The 19,486-nt window shown below is 34.7% G+C and overlaps 1 protein-coding gene across 1 annotated transcript; it reads right to left on the bottom strand.

The window, feature by feature from the left end:
- Nucleotides 1-4,643: 4,643 nt before the first annotated feature.
- LOC143598682 (squamosa promoter-binding-like protein 7) lies at nt 4,644-14,547 on the bottom strand (the record flags this gene model as incomplete). Its single annotated transcript, XM_077076836.1, has 10 exons — nt 4,644-4,916; nt 7,624-8,139; nt 9,452-9,599; nt 9,685-9,820; nt 10,350-10,467; nt 10,560-10,667; nt 10,757-10,831; nt 11,646-11,806; nt 13,074-13,231; nt 14,042-14,547. Coding segments are annotated over 10 exons (2,199 nt in total), but the record flags the coding sequence as incomplete, so codon positions are not given.
- Between the last annotated feature and the right edge of the window lie 4,939 nt (nt 14,548-19,486).

Here is a 19,486-nt window from a genome sequence, read left to right as displayed (position 1 = left end):
CTTGATATTGTGTCGCTTATGATAAAAATGATTAAAATAAACTAAAATATATAAACATGCATGCATTGTTTAACTTTTTGAAAATTTAATTTTATGCAAAAATATAATACAACACCAATAATTAAGGGTCCTACTAGGGAACCCCCCCCCCCCCTCCAAAAAAAAAATCCCCGTATAGGACTATACATGACCCTATACGCTCCGTATATGAATATACGAGGGCGTATACGAACGTATCCCCTCATGTAGCCTTATACGAGGACGTATAGAGGGTGTTTAGCGTCCCAAGAAAACCCATAACTTAACCATTCATCCATTAGACACAAATTAATAAAAAAATTAAGTCATAACATATGTATAAAACTGAAACATATAAATTTAAAAAAGAATTATAGTAAAATGTGGTTTGAAGTTGGAGATAGAGAGGAGGGGTTACACGCCACATCATTGTACTCGTGCCTGCCTGGGAATCTCACTCGATTGCTCCACGCAAGCTTCATCATCTCCACTAACTCATTTACATTTTCCCTTATTATTATGTTTCAAGTTTCCCCCTTGTCTTCTTTAAAAATTAAAAATTAAAAATTAAAAACTTAACCATCATGTAATTATATAGCATATATATAATGCATGCCCTTCATATTATTGTTTGAGGAAATTAGTTTATAGCAATAATCTCTTTTATTTTGCTACTATTTTATGAGCTTTACACTATTTCATGCGTAATTAATAATTACAATAATAAAAAAACATCTTTTAATGTGCTATCAGTATATGATTTTCTATAACGACATATCAGCACTACATACATAATATTACGGCATAGGTTATTAGAACCATTTATGCATCGCAGAACTATTGTATTTTTCTTAGTGAAGTTTATGGGTTTTATTTAGAAAACATATATTAGACCTTTATTTATACACCATAGTAACAAATCTATGTACCAATCCTAGACAAAAGCTATCTATTCAGGCAAACTTAAATTTTTTTCAACTTACAAATTTGTATAAAGAATATTGTGATGTTTATTTGTGGGGATTGCACTAACAAACATGCTACTTTCACCTGTCACAAGCTTATAATTTTGTATCACCCTATTACAATAATACAAGTGTCTTATGTGTATAAGATATTGGAAAAAGCAGCCTATCCATTGAGATATAGAGATGGGAATTACAAAAATACCCAATGGAAGTATGAAGAGGGGAGGGGTTGGATGACATAAAGATGTTGTCATGGATTTGGCAAAAAGCAAAAGGGACTACAAAAGAGAAATCATATGTGTAACGTGGTGTGAGTTCCAAGAGATTGATTGGTGATCTTTTAGAAGGAGTGATAATGTTGGGGTTGAGGCATGAAAATGTAAACATGGAGGCCATCATGTTCCCTCTCTTCCAAACTCTAAACAAACAAACACCATTAGATTCTAATCCAACCCCACCAATCATTATTCTTCTTGTTTCCTTGAGTTTAATCACTTCAAGACTTAAAGACATGTTTCTCCTTTGAACATAATGTTTGTTTATCTTTTCATCACTTTTCACTTTTACTCTAGAAACCTTCCTTAAGTAATCATTTCTTTTGTTTTTAAATAAATTATTTTATACATTTATGTCTTAAATAGTTTTAAGATATTGTAATATAAAGGTGGTGGGGTGGAAGCGAGTAATCCCTCGTAGATACCCTGAGTTCGCGGGAACACTGCCACCACCCCTTCATTTTTTTTCCGGGTACCATTTCCGGGTTCAACTATGCACTCACATGAAACCATTATAGCCATCATTTTATTTAAATTTCACCATTTTCAATATAATAAATTATTTAAGGTATTGAAAGGAGTGGTGTCACCCTTTTTGAGTTGTCATCATGTGAATTGTTGGAAGCCTTATGTAATTCGTATGTTTCGGGTTGTGTCTGCTACTCTTTAAGAGCAAGATTATGAAACATAAATTTAAAACGATATATGCTATCACTTTAATATAAATATATTTAAAAAAAATTGCTTCGTTTTGAACATCAAACAAATAAAAAATTAAGATAACCAAAAGAAGAAATAACGTATACTAAAACTAATTATTAGTTTTATGTTTATGAAAGTAAAATAAAAATATATAAATAAAAACTTGTTAAAAGCACATTTTACAAATTTGTAACACATGATTAGAAGTGTTACTTTTAAGGCACATGAAGTTTTTTTCATTCGTTGTGGGAATATGTAATGTAAGGTACAATATTTTATATGGTTTCATTAAAAATTAATATTTGGACCATTAGAAATTTTCAATACGACGACGTTTCAGGTGGGTTGTTTATTAGGAGAAAATAATAAGGTTATCAAAGGGCAAGAAACCTTTTTGAAGTAACCGTTTTATCAAAACAAGTTGTCGAAATAATGTTAACACTGTGTAGTGAAACATGCTTAGTTAATATAAAGTGATGTCACGCTATTATCACGTAGGCAGCGAAACACTAATCAATTACAAAAACAAATGTTACGGATATGAATCAGATTAGTTAACAAAGTCATTAATCATGACTATATATAGTTGCCTCAATCACAGTGGCCCTTTTTTGATATTGATGAAATAACCGGGTGCCAAGTCAATGGTGAGGAGCATGGCTGGCGCCCCATTTTTGGGGGACGTCATGGTGTTTGGCACTAGGGGCACGCCACCATGGCATGGGTGGCACCCCCAACCACAGCCACAATGAATGATCTAACTAGTTTTGAACCTCTTGTCTTGTAGTGGTGTATTAGTGTGTGTTCGGTTGCTATGCATTAAGTTAATTACAATACCTATACAATATTAAAAAAATTAATTTGTCAACGCGTAAAATAATAATGACACTTGCGTGGCTTATAATAATTAAAAAAATTAACACTTTATAAGAAACAAGTACGGTACTTGCAACAACTTTTTGAAAAAAATATACGGTTCCGGCATGAAACACAAAAAATAAATTAGTAAACGTTCAAAACAATATCGACACTCGAGTCTGATGAAAATAGTAGCGGAACTCGTATAGTTTAAATATGTTAATTTTATTAACATATTTAAACTAAATAAATAAATAAGGTTAAAAATTATATTATAATTAACATGCTAAAAAAAAGCATGCGCTATCGGTACTTAACACAAATAACAATTTAGTAACATTCAAAACAATATTGTCACTCATTTAACTTATGATACAAAAAAGCTGATAAATTAAAAGTCGATGATTGGCACAATGGCCCCGCCATGTGGTCTAATGGAAGATTTGCGATGACACCAAAAATACTTTTTAGCATATATAATACTAGTACACAGCTCGTCGCGTTGCGGCGACAACGCAAGTCCATGAATTCGCTCGATATCATTTAATTTTGTACTGTGTAACACAAATAAATAAAAAAAAACACCTACGAGCACTCAAAATGGTATTTTCACATGTACAACTCATGATCAAAGCGATACAAATTCCATTGGTATTATTTAGCTTCATTACGTTACGATACTGACACTAAACCCAAAAATGACATTATTAAACATCCAGAATACTCGTATTGCTTATGATAAAGAAAATCTTAAATATGTATAAACGAAACCTCTTTATTTTATCTCAAGCCACCAGATTACTTTATTTGTAAATGGAGGTTTCTTATGCATTTGATCCGAATTCACAGGTATAGGTCACACAAAACCCAGATAACTATTTAACAAGTTTTAACATCTCATTATATTAAAAATTAATCTCACCAAATATTTGATATGAAAATCCTATAAAATAGAGATATACTAAAAATTAATATTTGATTTAAAAAAAAGATATTATTTATAATTATGAAACAATTTTATAGTAAAAAAATTTAGCGGGTCATGTGTCTAATCATTTATTTGTGAAACCCTTTCATCATTAAACCCTAAGTATATTATTTATTTCCTTATAATCAATAAAATTAAAATACAAAAACATATATATATAAAAACTAAAACAAATGAACATAAACGAATAAATATAAAAATTAAGTAGATAATTTATTCAACGTTTCATTAAAAAATGAACATAACCCAACATAAATTAATCAAAATAGGGTCAATTATATTATTAACTTCTTACAATAAATAAACTAAAATCCAAAAAAATACATTCACAATATTAGAAACGAAATACATGGGATAAAAACTAGTAATTTTAAGCAACCCCCGTAATACAGGGGAAAAAAAGTAGTAACATTTATAAAGTAATGTTTATTTGGCCGGTAACACCCGGTCGTTGCGGCAATGAGTCGACCTGAATCTGAACAGTTTTGATTACGTTTGTTACGGTACCGGAACTAAAAAAATGTTCATATAACTTATGATACAAAAAAAATAATACTTTCAAAACGGGCCAATAAAACCCGGGCATTGCAACAGCAAGCCAACATGAATTCAAAATTTTACAAAAATACACCCATGCCAAAAACCATCCTTGTATCTCACCAAGTTTATAGTCTAGACTTCCAATCAAGTGAACCAAAAACAAATAACAACCATTTCAAAAATATAAACATACAATATATTTTCAACTAACTCGATTTTACGGTTAGCCTAAAATACAATTAATAATGTACAAAAAACAACAAGCCCTTTAACTTGTCCAATATTTATAGGGACTTAACTTTTGTCAAATAAGCACCTGTGAATAGTTATGGCAATTGCAGTAGCCTTTTGAGGGTGGAAAACAACTGCACAGATACCAAAACACACAGTAACCAAACCAACAGCGAGCATGAGCGGACGGGGTGTAAAAAATCTATGGGTTTTGTAACCGAACATGTTGTTAGAAGATTTATGCGGTTGTTCCTTGTAGGGAGAGGGTGTCACGCTCATAACACAATCGGCATTTAAGAGTCCAATCTTTTCCTCTTCATGCCCTGGAGGCGGTACCTGTAAGGTTGGAAATATGGGCTACTCAGTCTTTGATAAGAGTATATGAGCCGAGCGGCTCGTGAGCTACTAGAGATCGGCTCGCTAAAAGCTTGATTCGAGCATAGCTTAAACTGAAACTGGCTAGCCCAAGCTTTATATACTGAGCTTCATTAGGCATACATGCCTAAACAAGCTTATTATTATATAAATAATAACTTTATTATTAATAATATATATTACATAGTAATTATAAAAATAATTACGATTTACATACTTAAACTTATATTAGTGAGCAAATACCATAAAAACCAACATACTTTTTGTTTTTTCTCACAAAAGTCCCTAAACAATTTTTTGCACATAAAAGTCACTGCACATGCTAATTTTGAACAAAAAAAAAATGACAAGTTATAAAAACATATTTTTTTTCTTATGTGGCTTAGGGTGTTCACGGTTCGGTATAAAAACCTGAAACCATTCAAGCGTTGGTTTCATGGTCGTTTTTTTTAACTTTGAGTTGGTCAATTTCAAAAGTTTTAAACCGTACGGTTTGGTTTACAGTTGATACACAAAACTTGTCATATAAACCCGGACCAAACCGCACCCTAGAACTTGAAAATATATGATTTTTTTAACTATTTTATAATACATGTATTAACTATTTATTCATATACAATAAAACTACGACAACAAAAGCTTAAAAAAACCTTCAATATACTAGAAAACGAATTTAACTGAAACTTTAACCTATAAGTTATACTCATTTAAGTTCCTATCCTAAGTTAGAGTTTTCAAAATCCCATTGTGTATTTCCGTGGACTGCACTCCACTCCACTCCACTCCACTCCACTCATGCCAAATTTTTTTTCTTATATAATTTTCATCTCGACTTTTGCTTATGAAACCATAATTATTATACCTGGAAGCTTATGCCAATTTTTACCACATAAGAAACTACATTATGTAATAAAACTCATCTAAGAACGAAGATGTAATAAACCCCCAAGAAATACAACATATAGTATGTCAATTTTTGTCACATAAAAAAATGTGTTTTTATAAGTTATGCCACTTTTTTGTTCAAAATTAGCATGTGTGAGGACTTTTATGTGCCAAAAATTGTTGAGGGACTTTTGTGACAAAAATCAGAGAGTGTGTTGGTTTTTAATGGTATTTGCCCCCTTTATGTTTCAGCAAAAGTTTGGTCTTAAATTAAAATGTTTTCAACTTGGAGACTAAAGTTGTAATATAGTTAAATGAGTTAATGGCCATTTTCGTCCCTGTGGTTTGCTACTTTCGCCACTTCAGTCCAAAATTTTTAATTTTGTCAATTTTGTCCTCATAGTTTTAAATATTAGCCAATTACGTCCCATCCGTCTAACGGCATCCAGCTATGCCGTTAGTTTAAGGGTATTTTTGTCTTTCTCCTTTTAATTTTGAGTTAATGGTCATTTTAGTCCCTGTGGTTTAATATCTTTGCCAATTCAGTTTGAAAATTTGTCAATTTAATGTTCAGTTTAATTCAGTTTTTTTTTATTTTTTATGTTTTTTGTTTATAACCCTGAAGAGCATAATTCAAGCCCAAAACCATTGAGCAACCTCAAATACTGGTATGCATTTACTCTGTTGACAACAGTAATCCCCCCCTTATATTTAGTTTCTAGACATTTCCTAAAATCTTCTCCATGGTGGAATTAAATGGTAAAGTGGTCAAGGTAATTCCCTGAAACCGAATTATACAGAAAAAACTATAAATTGTTTTGTTGATTAATGTATAATAGTTGATTACGACCCAGATTTTCGTTATGATATGTTAATCTCTAAACCCTAAATATTATGCATTCATCAAAGAAACGATTTTTAGTTTTTGCGTGCAATTCGGTTTCACGGAATTGCTTTGACCACTTTACCATTGAATTCCACCATGGGGGAGAGTTTAGGAACCGTCTAGAAACTAAATGCGAGAGGAGGGGGTATGATTACTGTTGTCGACAGAGTAAATGCAGACTTGTTTTGGGCTTGGATAATGCTCTCTAGGGTTATAAAAAAAAAACTGACTTAAATTGAAAAAAATTCAAACTTTGGACTGAATTGGCAAAAGTATCAAACCACTGGGACGAAAATGACCAATAACTCAAAATAAAAAAGAGAAAGACAAAAATAGCCTTAAACTAACGGCATAGCTGAATGCCGTTAGACGGATAGGACGTAATTGGCTAATATTTAAAACTATGAGGACTAAATTGACAAAAATACAAATTTTGGACTGAAGTGGCGAAAGTAGCAAACCACAGGGACGAAAATGGCCATTAACTCTAGTTAAATTACAAAAACTATCTATATAATTACTTTTAACAAGAAATCACAATTTTATTCAAAAATAGCGTGTAGAGGGATGTTTATGTGAAAAAAATTGTTTAGGGACTTTTGTGAGTTAAAGAGAAAGTACATTGGTTTTTTATGGTATTTTCCCTAATAATAAACAAGCCGGGCTTGAACTTAAACTGAAACTTGTCAGCCCAAGCTTAATTAGGCATGCGTGCCTAAATGAGCTTATGATCATAGTAAATTACGGTTTTCATCCTTTAGGTATATAGCAAATTTCAAGAATCGTCTTTAAACTAAGAGAACTACAAAACTCATCCTTTATGTTCATATGCCTTGTATATGAGGGCATTTACGCCCTTTTAATGAAAGAAATTTAAAAAAAGAGCGGTTTCAGTACCTGATTAACGGTTGAGATGAAAGGATGCACCTCATCCTCACATCTTTTATCACCGTCTTCCAACAAACTATCATTTAAACGTGACCCAAAGTTTTCTTTTTTCTCCATCCGCTGATTCGAGACTTCTGTGGCATGATCAATGAGTTCCTGAAGCAGTGCTTTATCAGCTTCAGATATACCACTTCTGAAAACTCTCATCTTCACAGAATGTAACACGCGCTTCAAAACCATAGTGGACTTGTATTCTATTAAAAAATTGAGCAAAAAAGTGAATCTTTGCAGCTGAGATGACATTATAGCACACTCTGCATCTTCTACAATTGGCTGTTTGAGTAACCATGCCATATCTACAAGCAACTCAGAGAATTTATTAACTGCAACCTCACAAGAACTAGACTCAGAGTCCCGTGAACAGTTTGAATAATATTTCATCTGCAGTATTTTGATCTCAGAACATATTTCTTCCTCTGCAACTAAAATTGGGATAAAATTGGATAAACCAGATTCATTCTCAACCTTCAAAAGAGAAAAACCAGACAATAATCAACACAAATATTAAGGCAATATCGTTATATTGTTTACTTATACATATAGATAAACGATAATTAGGCTTATAAATATAGATAAACGAGCAATTAAAACGTACAAGGATTTCTGGCTCGTGTTCATTCATTAAGAAAGTTTGTGTGTTTGTGGTTGTTTATGTTCGTTAGGTAACAGTATAAACAGACGGATATAACTGAAAGTAGATGAACGAACATAACTGATCTAAAAGCAATTAAAAGTAAACGTGAACAAAAACTTGTTGGACCTAAAAAAGCTATCAAAACTAGACTAAATTGTAATGGGTAGGCTTGTAAACGAACCGAACGTTCGGTGAACTATTCGTGAACCGTTCGACGGGAAGTTCGTTTATTTAATAAACGAACGAACATGAACAAAAAAATTGTGTTCGTTTAATTAAACGAACGAACATGAACACATGTTCCGTTCGTTCATTTATGTTCATAAACGTTTGTTTATGTCTGTTTATTTATGTTCATTTATGTATTAATAGAAATAATAAAATATTATTTGGATAGGTCATCTGCTTAAAAGGTTTTATATTTGTTAATTTGTGTTCATTATAAGTGTGTTCATTTATTACATTTGTTCATGCATGTTCGTTTATCTTTGTTCAGTTATGTTCGTTTAGATTATAAACAAACAAACAAACACAAATGTCCATTTTTAAATAAACGAACATGAACATATATATTTGTTCAATTAAGTGTCCATGTTCTTTTAAGTTAAATGAACAAACACGAGCATGCCCTTATTCGTGTTCATTCTATTCTTTACAGGCTTTCATTATTCACGCTGATGAATACATCGATCTCAGTCTCGATCTCAGTCTCTAAGCTTTGCCAATTTTATTTGTGTTCATGAACACATTAATGTCCTTAATGAACAAACACGAACAGAAAATCTCGTTCGGTAAGTGTTCGTGAACCGTTCGTGAACACATTATTTTCTTAATGAACGAACATGAACAAAGCCTTGTTCATGTTCGTTCGGTTCGTTTACAGCCCTAGTAATGGGCTTAAAAGTTTTAATGAATATATAAATGAACGTAAACAAACGGACTTAAATCAATGTAAACTAACAAACATAAACGAATTTGAATGAACAAATGTTCAAGAACAAAAATGAACAAACAAGATGTGTTAGTGTTCGTTGATTTAACTAACTGAACAGAAATTTTGGTTCGTGTTCATTCGTTTATTAAATAAACAAACGCAAACGTGTGGTTCGTTTGCATGCAATATGTCAATAACATGAACCAAACCTCAATAAATCCAGGGCCAAACACATTCAAATCAGTGTGATTTGCACGTATACTTAGAAACTGATGATCCGAGTTTGTTGTGGAGGTGTCATTAAATGTAACACGCGCATCGTTTTTTATATACTTGCCAGCAAAAGATACTAAAAACCTGCATGATAAAATTATAAAATCATCATCTTTATTGGTTGATTAATATTGAAAATAAATATAGTTAATTGCAATTAGTGATGTACCTAAGATTAGGCTGAAGTAAGTTACTTCCACATGCCAAAAACTCAATCGGTTTGCCTGCTTCAAAGCATGTAGGTTGAATATAATGAAGCTTTGGGGATTTATCCCCTGCTTTTATTCTTGTCACAGACCTTCCGCCTGCGCATCACAACAATGCACATAAACACACAGTTTTGAAGAAATATATCCTCTTAAGTAGGCCTATAGAAGTACCAAACATTCGGTGAACAGTTTGTGAACTTTTCAGCGGGAGACTTGTTTATTTCATAAACGAACAACCATGAACAAAAAAACTGTGTTCATTTAGTTAAACGAACATACATGAACACATCTATAATTCGTTCATTTATGTTCATGAACGTTTGTTCATCAAAATTCGTTTATTTTCGATAATATGCTTATTCAAAGTTTTTTGGCCCATTACAACTTTTTAGGTCCAAGACATTGGTCTTCATATTACTTTTAACTGGTTTTCGCTCAGTTATGTCCGTTCATTTACTTTCCTAAACTGTTCTTTTATGTTGTTAACGATCGAACATAAACGAACAAAACATGGCCGTTTTCTAAGCGGCAAATATGTTATTATAATGATAACAATAATGTCTTACGGCCCCTAAAAAGCTAGTCATGGATTGTAATGTATAAAAAGACACTAAAGTCAACAAACCTTCGATGACACTAAAGATCGCATTGTCTAAACTAACAAAAAACGTTTGTCGTCCAGAGAGCAAGTTTCTTGGTGATGCAAGGAGGTCATGTATAGATACAACCGGATCTTCACTTAACTATTCAAGAATTTACCATAAGCTAGATAATATCATTTTAAATCATTTTAATAACTAACTGCAAAATGGAAAAAAAAAAAGAAAAGTGTCACCTTGATCCACATAAACCTTGGCATTGCAATGAAAATAGTCAAGATTGTGCATCCTGGACGAATATACCCTTCCAACTCTACAGGCATGTTGGCTAACCATTGAAATATCTGCAAAAATCATTTATTATATCAACTTATATAATATATGTCTTTAAACTGTTTTCAGTTGAAGTAAATAGTAACTGTTATTATAGTACTTGATGCCGGAGTCTGCGTGGGAACTCTGCTGGATTCCAATCATAAAGCTTAAATGAGACCCGGCCCGTTGTGCACTACATTTAAAAATATATATCATCAGTACATATTTTATACAAGTGAAAATCTTTATAATAATTACAAAAATAGGTCAAAAAGAAAGAGGTCAAACACAATGAAAATCGTTAACATTGTAGTTCTGATGCATAGAAAGTGACTCCTGTATCATTCTACACAAAAAAAAGTAGACTTTTACTAAAATTATAGTGTTTTTAAATTGTTTGTTTCACTAATTATTTATAAATAAAAATGTTGAACAAATGTGTTTTGGGTCACCTGAACCAACTTTGACGTGTTACAAGAACACATCTTTTGACATGATAAAGAACCAAAATCATTTTGCCATATTCAGGGCTCAAGGAGGCTTCGAGCTCGGCTCAAAAAGCTTGAATACTTATATGAATGTTATGTTGATGACCAAAATTATCTCAAGTATAAATAAAAATTATACAAAATAAGAAAAATTAATTCCAACATACTAATTCAAAAAAGTCTCAAAAGTAGCAATTCATACACACATACATTTTTGTGTGTGTGTGCGCGCGTGTGTGTGTGTTCAGAGCCAAGAATATGTTGAGAACTGCCAAAACCGCATAATGTACTTGTACCTCTTGCTTTAAGTGCGATACAAAAGACGGTTACATAAGTGCCTAAACAATCAATGCACTACGTACAAGTGATTTTAGCAGTACTCGCTGTTCTCAACAAAATATTGGTTCTGAAAAAACATGTCCCTATACATTTACAATTATACATACATATATGTACGCACACACACACACTTATAAATACACATAAGACATGTATATGAACAAAAGTTAAATCTTTTACCATAGAAGAGAAATCCACCTTGTCATCACAATCAAATGAAGAATGAGTGGCTTTTTCTTTATCTTCATCAGTTTGAGTTTCACCAGAAGCAGCTAAAAATGGAATACTATCACTGTTAATGACAGCTAGAGCATTAATGGTGCTGGAACTAGGCCCTTCACCTGCAGCCATAACAGAAAACTGCTTCAAAAAACTAACTACCCGACTCAAAAGAAAAACCAAGGTAACATACTAAGGTAGCGTTCGATATGAAGGAATGACAGGGAAATGGAATGATTCATTGCCTGAGAATGAAAAAAGTGGTGTTTGCTTGCTCAATAAAATGGAATCATCCATTACACATGAAATCTCATTCCATCAAAATCATTCCTTCCCACCCCCTTCTTTTTTTTCATTCCATTCCCCCTTCACTCTACTTTCTCAACAACACCACCACCTAACAACCACCACCACCACTACCATCGCCACCACCATCACTTGACCATCGTCGCCACCACCACCTCCGCAATCACCACCACCTCCGCAGCCACCACCACCTTATCGCCAGCACTACCACCGCCACCACCATTGTCACTGCCTGACCACCGCCACCACCGTCGCCGCCACCCTACCATCGCTATCACTACCAATGCTACCAACTCTTGACCACCACCGCCCCTACCGCCTAACCGCCACCACCATTTTCCTCGCCGGAGCTACCACCACCGTCGCCATTGCATTTTTTTTAAGTAATTTGAGATAGGAGGGTTTTTATTATTTCTATTTAATTCCTACAATTTATTTTGGATACCAAACAACATAAAGTAATAATTCATTTCATTCTCATAGGTTAACCAAACAAAACAAAGGAATGATAATAATCCATTTCATTCCCTTGCCCATTCCATTCCCCCTTCATTCCATTACCTCCAACTAAAATACCCTAGCATATATGAGATTGTCAGTTGTTCCAAAACTTCAACTAACTTATATTTCAGAAATGTTAATTGTTATGCAAGCTTCATGATTTTTTCCATCAAAATAGGAGGGTCTTTCATAATCAAATCATAATCACCTGCAAGCTGTAGAAATAGTGTTTGGACCTGCTTATAAAATCACATGTTTAAATGTCTGGCAATTTAATAATTATTATAACAATCAACAAATAAAATGACCAAAATAGGCATTTTTCTGATAAAGGGAGCGAGATTTTGTGAAATGGGAGTATCAATGTCTCAAACTAGACTAAAAAAGAAATTGCATGCAACTGTATTTTACACTTCGATAATCACATAATTAGTTTTGTTGTAGGTGGTATGTATCTAGGGATAAATATGTAAATTTAATTACACTAGGATAATATGTTACATTTGTAGCTGATATGAAACCATTTATCTGAAACTTATTATAGACCCCTAAATTATAATAGTCAAGAAGAAAAGTTGTCACCTTTTCCAGCTTCATCACAACCATCATCATAATCTGCTGCTGATTGAAGTCCAGATCCCTTAGATTCTGTCGGTTTTCTTCTTCGTCGGTTATTATGCCGTTCTAATTTCCTTCTGCAACTACGTTTACCTTCATCAAAATCTATCAGCACATGAAACCTGCAACATGATGAATTTGTCAGTATATACTTTACCTTTTTAAAATAGGGATGTTCAACAAATCGAATTTCAAATACTCGAATACTCAAATTATTCGAAATTTAAAATTTAAATCCAACCAAATTTTGAGTTTTCCGAGTCTGATTTGAACACTGAACACCCCTAGTTGACAAACTGCTACAGAAATTGAAATCAAATAAGCGTAACAAACTAAATGAACTAGAAATCAAAATATCAAATACAGAAATATAAAGCCGATCGCTAGATTATAGATTTAAAACATAACAAATTTATTGATATAGGGTAATTACTTCTTATGTAATTGTGTGTATTTATATAACTATGTGCGTATATAAACTAAAAATAAAAATGCATAATTTGAACTCAAATTTCGAATCAAAAAAATCACAAATTCATATTCCAAATTGAAATTTAATTACTAAATTGAAATTGAATTCAAATATGGGATTCGAATTCGAGGTTCAAGTTTTCCGAGTCCGATTCGAATTCTGAACACCCCTACTTTTAAACCTACAACCATGGTTGTAAAAATCCTGCATAGGGCCGATTAGTCCCTATTTGGTCAAAATCAGTAAAAAATTGAGAATTTAATATATAAAATTTGGTATATATATGTATATTTGAAAAAACTACATATAAATTCCAATCCGATTAATCCTGATAAATCACTAGTCCCTGCACCTGCACCACGCGCCTAGCAAGTTATACATCACGTCTACAGCTACAAGTCTACAACAATATCAATTCTTCAAAATCCTGTAACCATAGGAACCGTGGAAAACAACTTACTTGCCACACTGTTGGCAGTATCTCTTATCCTGACCATCAAGCACCACACTGGTAGCATTAGCACAGTGAAGACAAACCCTATGTCTTTTATGATATCCTTTCAGCTCACTAATATCGGACTCGCAACCCGGAACCTGGCATCTGTTACTCGTAGCCGCCGTTCTGGTCTTCTTCTTCTTCTTCCCCGAAAGACCTTGTTGTTGTTGTTGTTCTTCCTCGGCCGCAAGCTGGGCGTCAAGCTCGGGACAGGCGCAGGGGATCCGACCCGCGAGGAAATTGGAGCAGGCCATCCGTGGGTCCCGTTTGCGAACCCTAGGGTTAGAATTGGAAATGATTGGTAAGGGATCATCAGATGCATAGTGTTGTTCCGGAGATGTTGGAATTAGAGGTAAGGGTTCGGGTAAGTTGTGGAGGTTGAAGTCGAGGAGTTGGGTCCAGTCCCAAGTGGAAGATGAGGGTTCGTCCATGCTTGGTGGTGGTGGTGGTGGTGGTGGTGGTGGGTTGTGCAATTGGTGGTGGTTAAAATTGGTGAAGAGTTAGTTAGGGTTGGTGTGGTGGTGGTGGTTGATTAAGAAAACTACAGATTAACAACATTTATGGCTCCTGAAAAACCTAAGAGCCGACGACTTCGAGTGGGCCATTGTGGGCGATACGTCTTTGTCATTTGCGTAACGAGGGGCCTTGTAACAGGACGGAATATTAGGTGTGGTTTATTTTGCGAAAGCACAGAAATTGTTATATGTATACTGTTTGCTTTGCGAAAGCGCAGAAACACAACCTCAGGTTAGGTTGTGTTTGTTTTTGCTTAAAACATCTGCAGGAGGCTTATGTCTGCGGGCGCGCAGACATAAGATTCTGAAGACTGTTTTTTTTTTTTAAATAAGATCTGCAAACTGCTTTTATGGTCTTAAAAAAGAAGTTATTTTTAACTTCTTCACATTTCTTAACATCCTATCAACACCCAATGTCCAACACCACCACTCATCATGCGCCGCCACTGTCCACCACCACCACCCAACGTCCGCCACCACCACCGTCCATCACCGCCACCACCCACCGTCCAGTACCACCACCCACCACCACCACCATCCACCACCCACCACCACCGTCCAGCACCACCACCACCACCACCCGCCCGTCGGCCACAACCATCGTCCACTACCACCACCCACCGTCCGCCACCACCACCCACCACCACCACCTACCATCTGCCACCAACACCATCCACCACCACCGTCCATCACCACCACCACCATCCATCACCGCCACCATCCACCCGTCGGCCACAACTGTCGTCCACTACCACCAACCACCGTCCGCCACCAACACCGTCGACCACCCACCACCATCACCGTCCATCACCACCACCGCTACCACCACCACCTACCATCCGCCACCAACACCGTCCACCACCCACTACCATCACCGTCCATCACCACCACCACCCACCGTCCTTCACCACCACCGTCCACCGCCCTCCACCAACTATTTTACTAGTCTACAGACGTTAAATGACTTTTATCTACTGGATATGTATGATAGGTAACTAATTTTCAGCTTATGCAGACGATACCCAGTTTATAAAACAAACAGTATTATATTTTCAGATTGTAGACATTCAGACCACATCTTCAGTTGCAGATATGAAATCAGATGAAATCAGATTGCAGACAGTTTTTGTCTTTAAAAACAAACAGCACCTAAAAAAAACGTCTGCGCAAGCTCATCTTGATGCAGACTGCCTATCCATTTCTAAGATCTTCTAAGGTCTGACGGTTAAAAACACCACATCTTACCAACACCCACTGTCCACCAACATAGGGATGGCAATAAAACCCGAACCCTATGGGAAAACCCGAAACCCGACATAAATGGGACGAGTAATACCCGACCTGTTAGGGTTTGGGATTAGTTTTGAAATTTTTCGCGGGTTTGGGACGGGTTTGTGATTTCTAATATACCCGATTACACGAGTCGATTACCCGATAAACATAAACCCATTTACCCGATTATATATCCGATGTACCCGATATAGCTTATTATAGTGTGTATATATATGCTACTATATTCCAAATATATTATTTGTCGAAACTTGTTTATGTCAATTATTTGAGATATTTTACCTTTGAAGTAACCATCTTTGTAATCGATTAGTTATATTTTGTTAAAAACCCGGTAGAAACCTGACGGGTTTTGAGCCGGGTATACCGACGGGCATTTTATTAAAACCGTATAAAAAACCCGAAACCCGATGGGAAAATACCAGATTAAAACCCAACGGGTTTGGGATGGACTTTTATAACCGATATGGATTTGAGAATACCTAAACCTGACCCAAACATGACCCATTGCCATACCCACACCACCACCACCCATCATTCGCCACCACCGTCCACCACCTACCACCACCGTCCGCCATCACCACCACCACAACCACTCACCATTCGCCACCACCACCCACCCAATACCATCGTCCACCACCCACTACCACCGTTTGCCACCACCTACCGCCCGCCGCCACCACCGTTCACCATCCACCGCCACCGTCTACCACCCATCGTGTGCATCACCACCGTCTACCACCATCGTCCACCACCACAACCACCACTGTCCATCACCTACCATCGCCTTCTACCACCACCACCACCGCCTTCTACCACCACCAGTACCGCCACCATCCACTAGCACCCACCACCCATTGTCCGCCACCACCACCCACCACTACTGTAACACCCCGGCTAGAGCGGAAACGCCCGAGTATGGCGTATAGATTGTTCAAAACACATGTGACACTATTAAATGACAATATTATCATTAATTCATTAATACATCACATACACAAGTTTAAACAAGTAATACAAGGAAAATAAATACAACAAGCAGTGCGTCTATATGTTTGAATAACCTAAGTCTAGTGTCTTCTTCATGTATCATCTTCTGCTAATAGTACCTGTAACATATGTATAAAATATTGTCAACTATCTACGTAGTTGGTGAGTTCCCACAGTTTTATATAAATACATAAAAATCATACAATTCATGGACAAGTGATAAATGATCAAGTAAAGTCCTTTCCAGTTGGTATCAACCAACGTACTCGGGTAATCGCACAAGTAAGGTCTTTTCTAGTGCAAAGGGGAGCGTATGATCATACTTACTGAGCCTACCACGTGCAAGTAAAATTCAAGCAAGTAATCAAGTAACACACAAGTCCATATAGTGAATTGTAGTTTATAATCGAAATCTTAAGACTTGAATTTGTAATAGATACATATGCTACCCCAAAATATGAAAACGTTTAAAAAGGGGTTGTGAGAAACTTACCTTGAAATTGAAGATAACTTGGAATAAAATCGAAAACATGTTAACGAAATGAAAGCAACCAAACTTCAAGAACTACAAATACAAAAACGAAATCTAACTAACAGGATTGAAGAAGTTAAATAATTTGGTTTTGGTGTTAAGTACATTTTAATATATTTTATGGCAATTGGTAATATAATATTATTTTTAAGCTTTAACGGATTTTTTAATGTTTATATTATAACTTAAACATTCATATGAAAGTTTTGATAATTTCTATTTCTAGACACGAGTTTTAAATAGGGATTTTACCTTGAATAGTTATAACTATGCTATTGAGATAAAGTTAACAGATAAAAGTTATCGAATTAGAAGTTAACGGATTAAGATTAACGAACTAAGGTTTAACGAAATATAAGCTACGAATTACGGTTTAACGAATGAAAAGCTAATGAATGAAAAGTTTATTGAATTTTAAAGATAATGAATTAAATGCAACGGAATTTATAAACTTATTTTTAATGATTTAGCGAATTTTAAAGTTAACAAAGTAACAAAAAATAAATTAGTTTAAATGGTTTAACGAACGTGATAGTTGGGTTTTAATTGAAAATGATAATTTATATTTTATAAAAATTTTATTTGGTTTAAAAATAATTTTAATTGATTTGTTATGATTTTAAATGGTTTATTTGACTTTAAAATAATACATTAAATGGTGTAAATACATACCAAAAATAATTGCATTGACCCGGGTTCGAACCAGGATCTGAGGCTTAACAAACTAAAGAACTAACCACTAGACCAGATTGCTATTGTGAAATAATAACAGAATCTAATATATAAATATATATATTCACACCTAGGTTCATTATCTTCTTCAAGAAGAAACCCTAGGATTGGATTTGAAAATCCGTTCAATGTTCGATGAAATTGAGTTAGGGGTTTTAATCTATGGCCAAAAACTATCATAACTCATGTATCAATTATCTGATGGGATTACGTATTGAAGGTGAACCTCTCCTTGCCGGAAAACGAACTTAGGTAATTGTTTAAGTATTACAGAGAGTATATTAATTGATTTTGATGTTGGGGACGGGTTTAGGTGATTGATTTGGGTTCATTTTATAGTACTAATTGGAGCGTAGGGTGTTAAATGCTCGTTAATTGGGTTTACGTAAAATCCGGCGGAGGTTAAGGTGGGTTACGGATGTTATGGGTCAGTAATACTCATTAATGTTGGTGATTAATGGTCAACGGTTAAGTCTAAGGTCGTTAGAACATATTAATTGCTCAAAACGCAAAAAAATATTGGCTATTTGAGGTTGCCGGAAAAGTTTCGCCGGCGGCGGCGGCCCATGCCGGAAAAACGAGAACGGGAGGGGGGACAACGGCTGGGGTTTTAATTATTATATTATAGGCTAAATAGTTATAATTGAATTTATATGAGCGCAAGGGATGCATCGACAAAAATGATCTCGCCGGAATTGCTGGATTCCTTTTTGCCTTGAAAACGAGACCAATGTGGACTGACATGTTTGATAGCTTAAATTATTTACATAATTGGTCCCTCACAAATCAAGTTATAATGAAACAGAAAATTTAAATATAAATTACCGATGAAACCTTGCACTTTGAAATATGATTAAAACCTGGAGTATATATATTATATAACTTGGTTATCGCACTTTGGAATGCGTTATAAACGTAATAAAACCCTTGGACATTAAACTATACTTCGAATTTTGTAAGTTGTTCAACTTTAATAAACACTTTAAATTCCGGAGTTTTGTAGATTGATCAAAAAGAAAAGGAAATGAGTGAATAATAATCGTAGCTCATCTTGAACATAATATTATCAATGAATAATAAATGAGAATACGTGTAAACGATAAATCGGGTCAATTTAACGAATTCATTAGAAATCAACGAACATAAAATATACTAAACGAAACATTGAGATATATGTATATGTATATATATGTGCGTGCGTGTGTGTATGTATATATAACAAAACCAAAAATTTAAAATGGGTCGGGTTTTCGGGTTTGAAAAGTAATGAATGTTACAACTACCACCATCACCATTCAGCAGCACCACCACCCACGACCACAGTTCGTACACCACCACTAGCTTATTTTA

This window comes from Bidens hawaiensis, unplaced genomic scaffold, assembly GCF_021521415.1.
Source record: "Bidens hawaiensis isolate Kalapana, Puna unplaced genomic scaffold, B.hawaiensis_p1.1 tig00050703_1, whole genome shotgun sequence".
NCBI classification, from domain to species: Eukaryota; Viridiplantae; Streptophyta; class Magnoliopsida; order Asterales; family Asteraceae; genus Bidens; species Bidens hawaiensis.
This window is presented reverse-complemented; position numbering and strand designations above follow the sequence as displayed.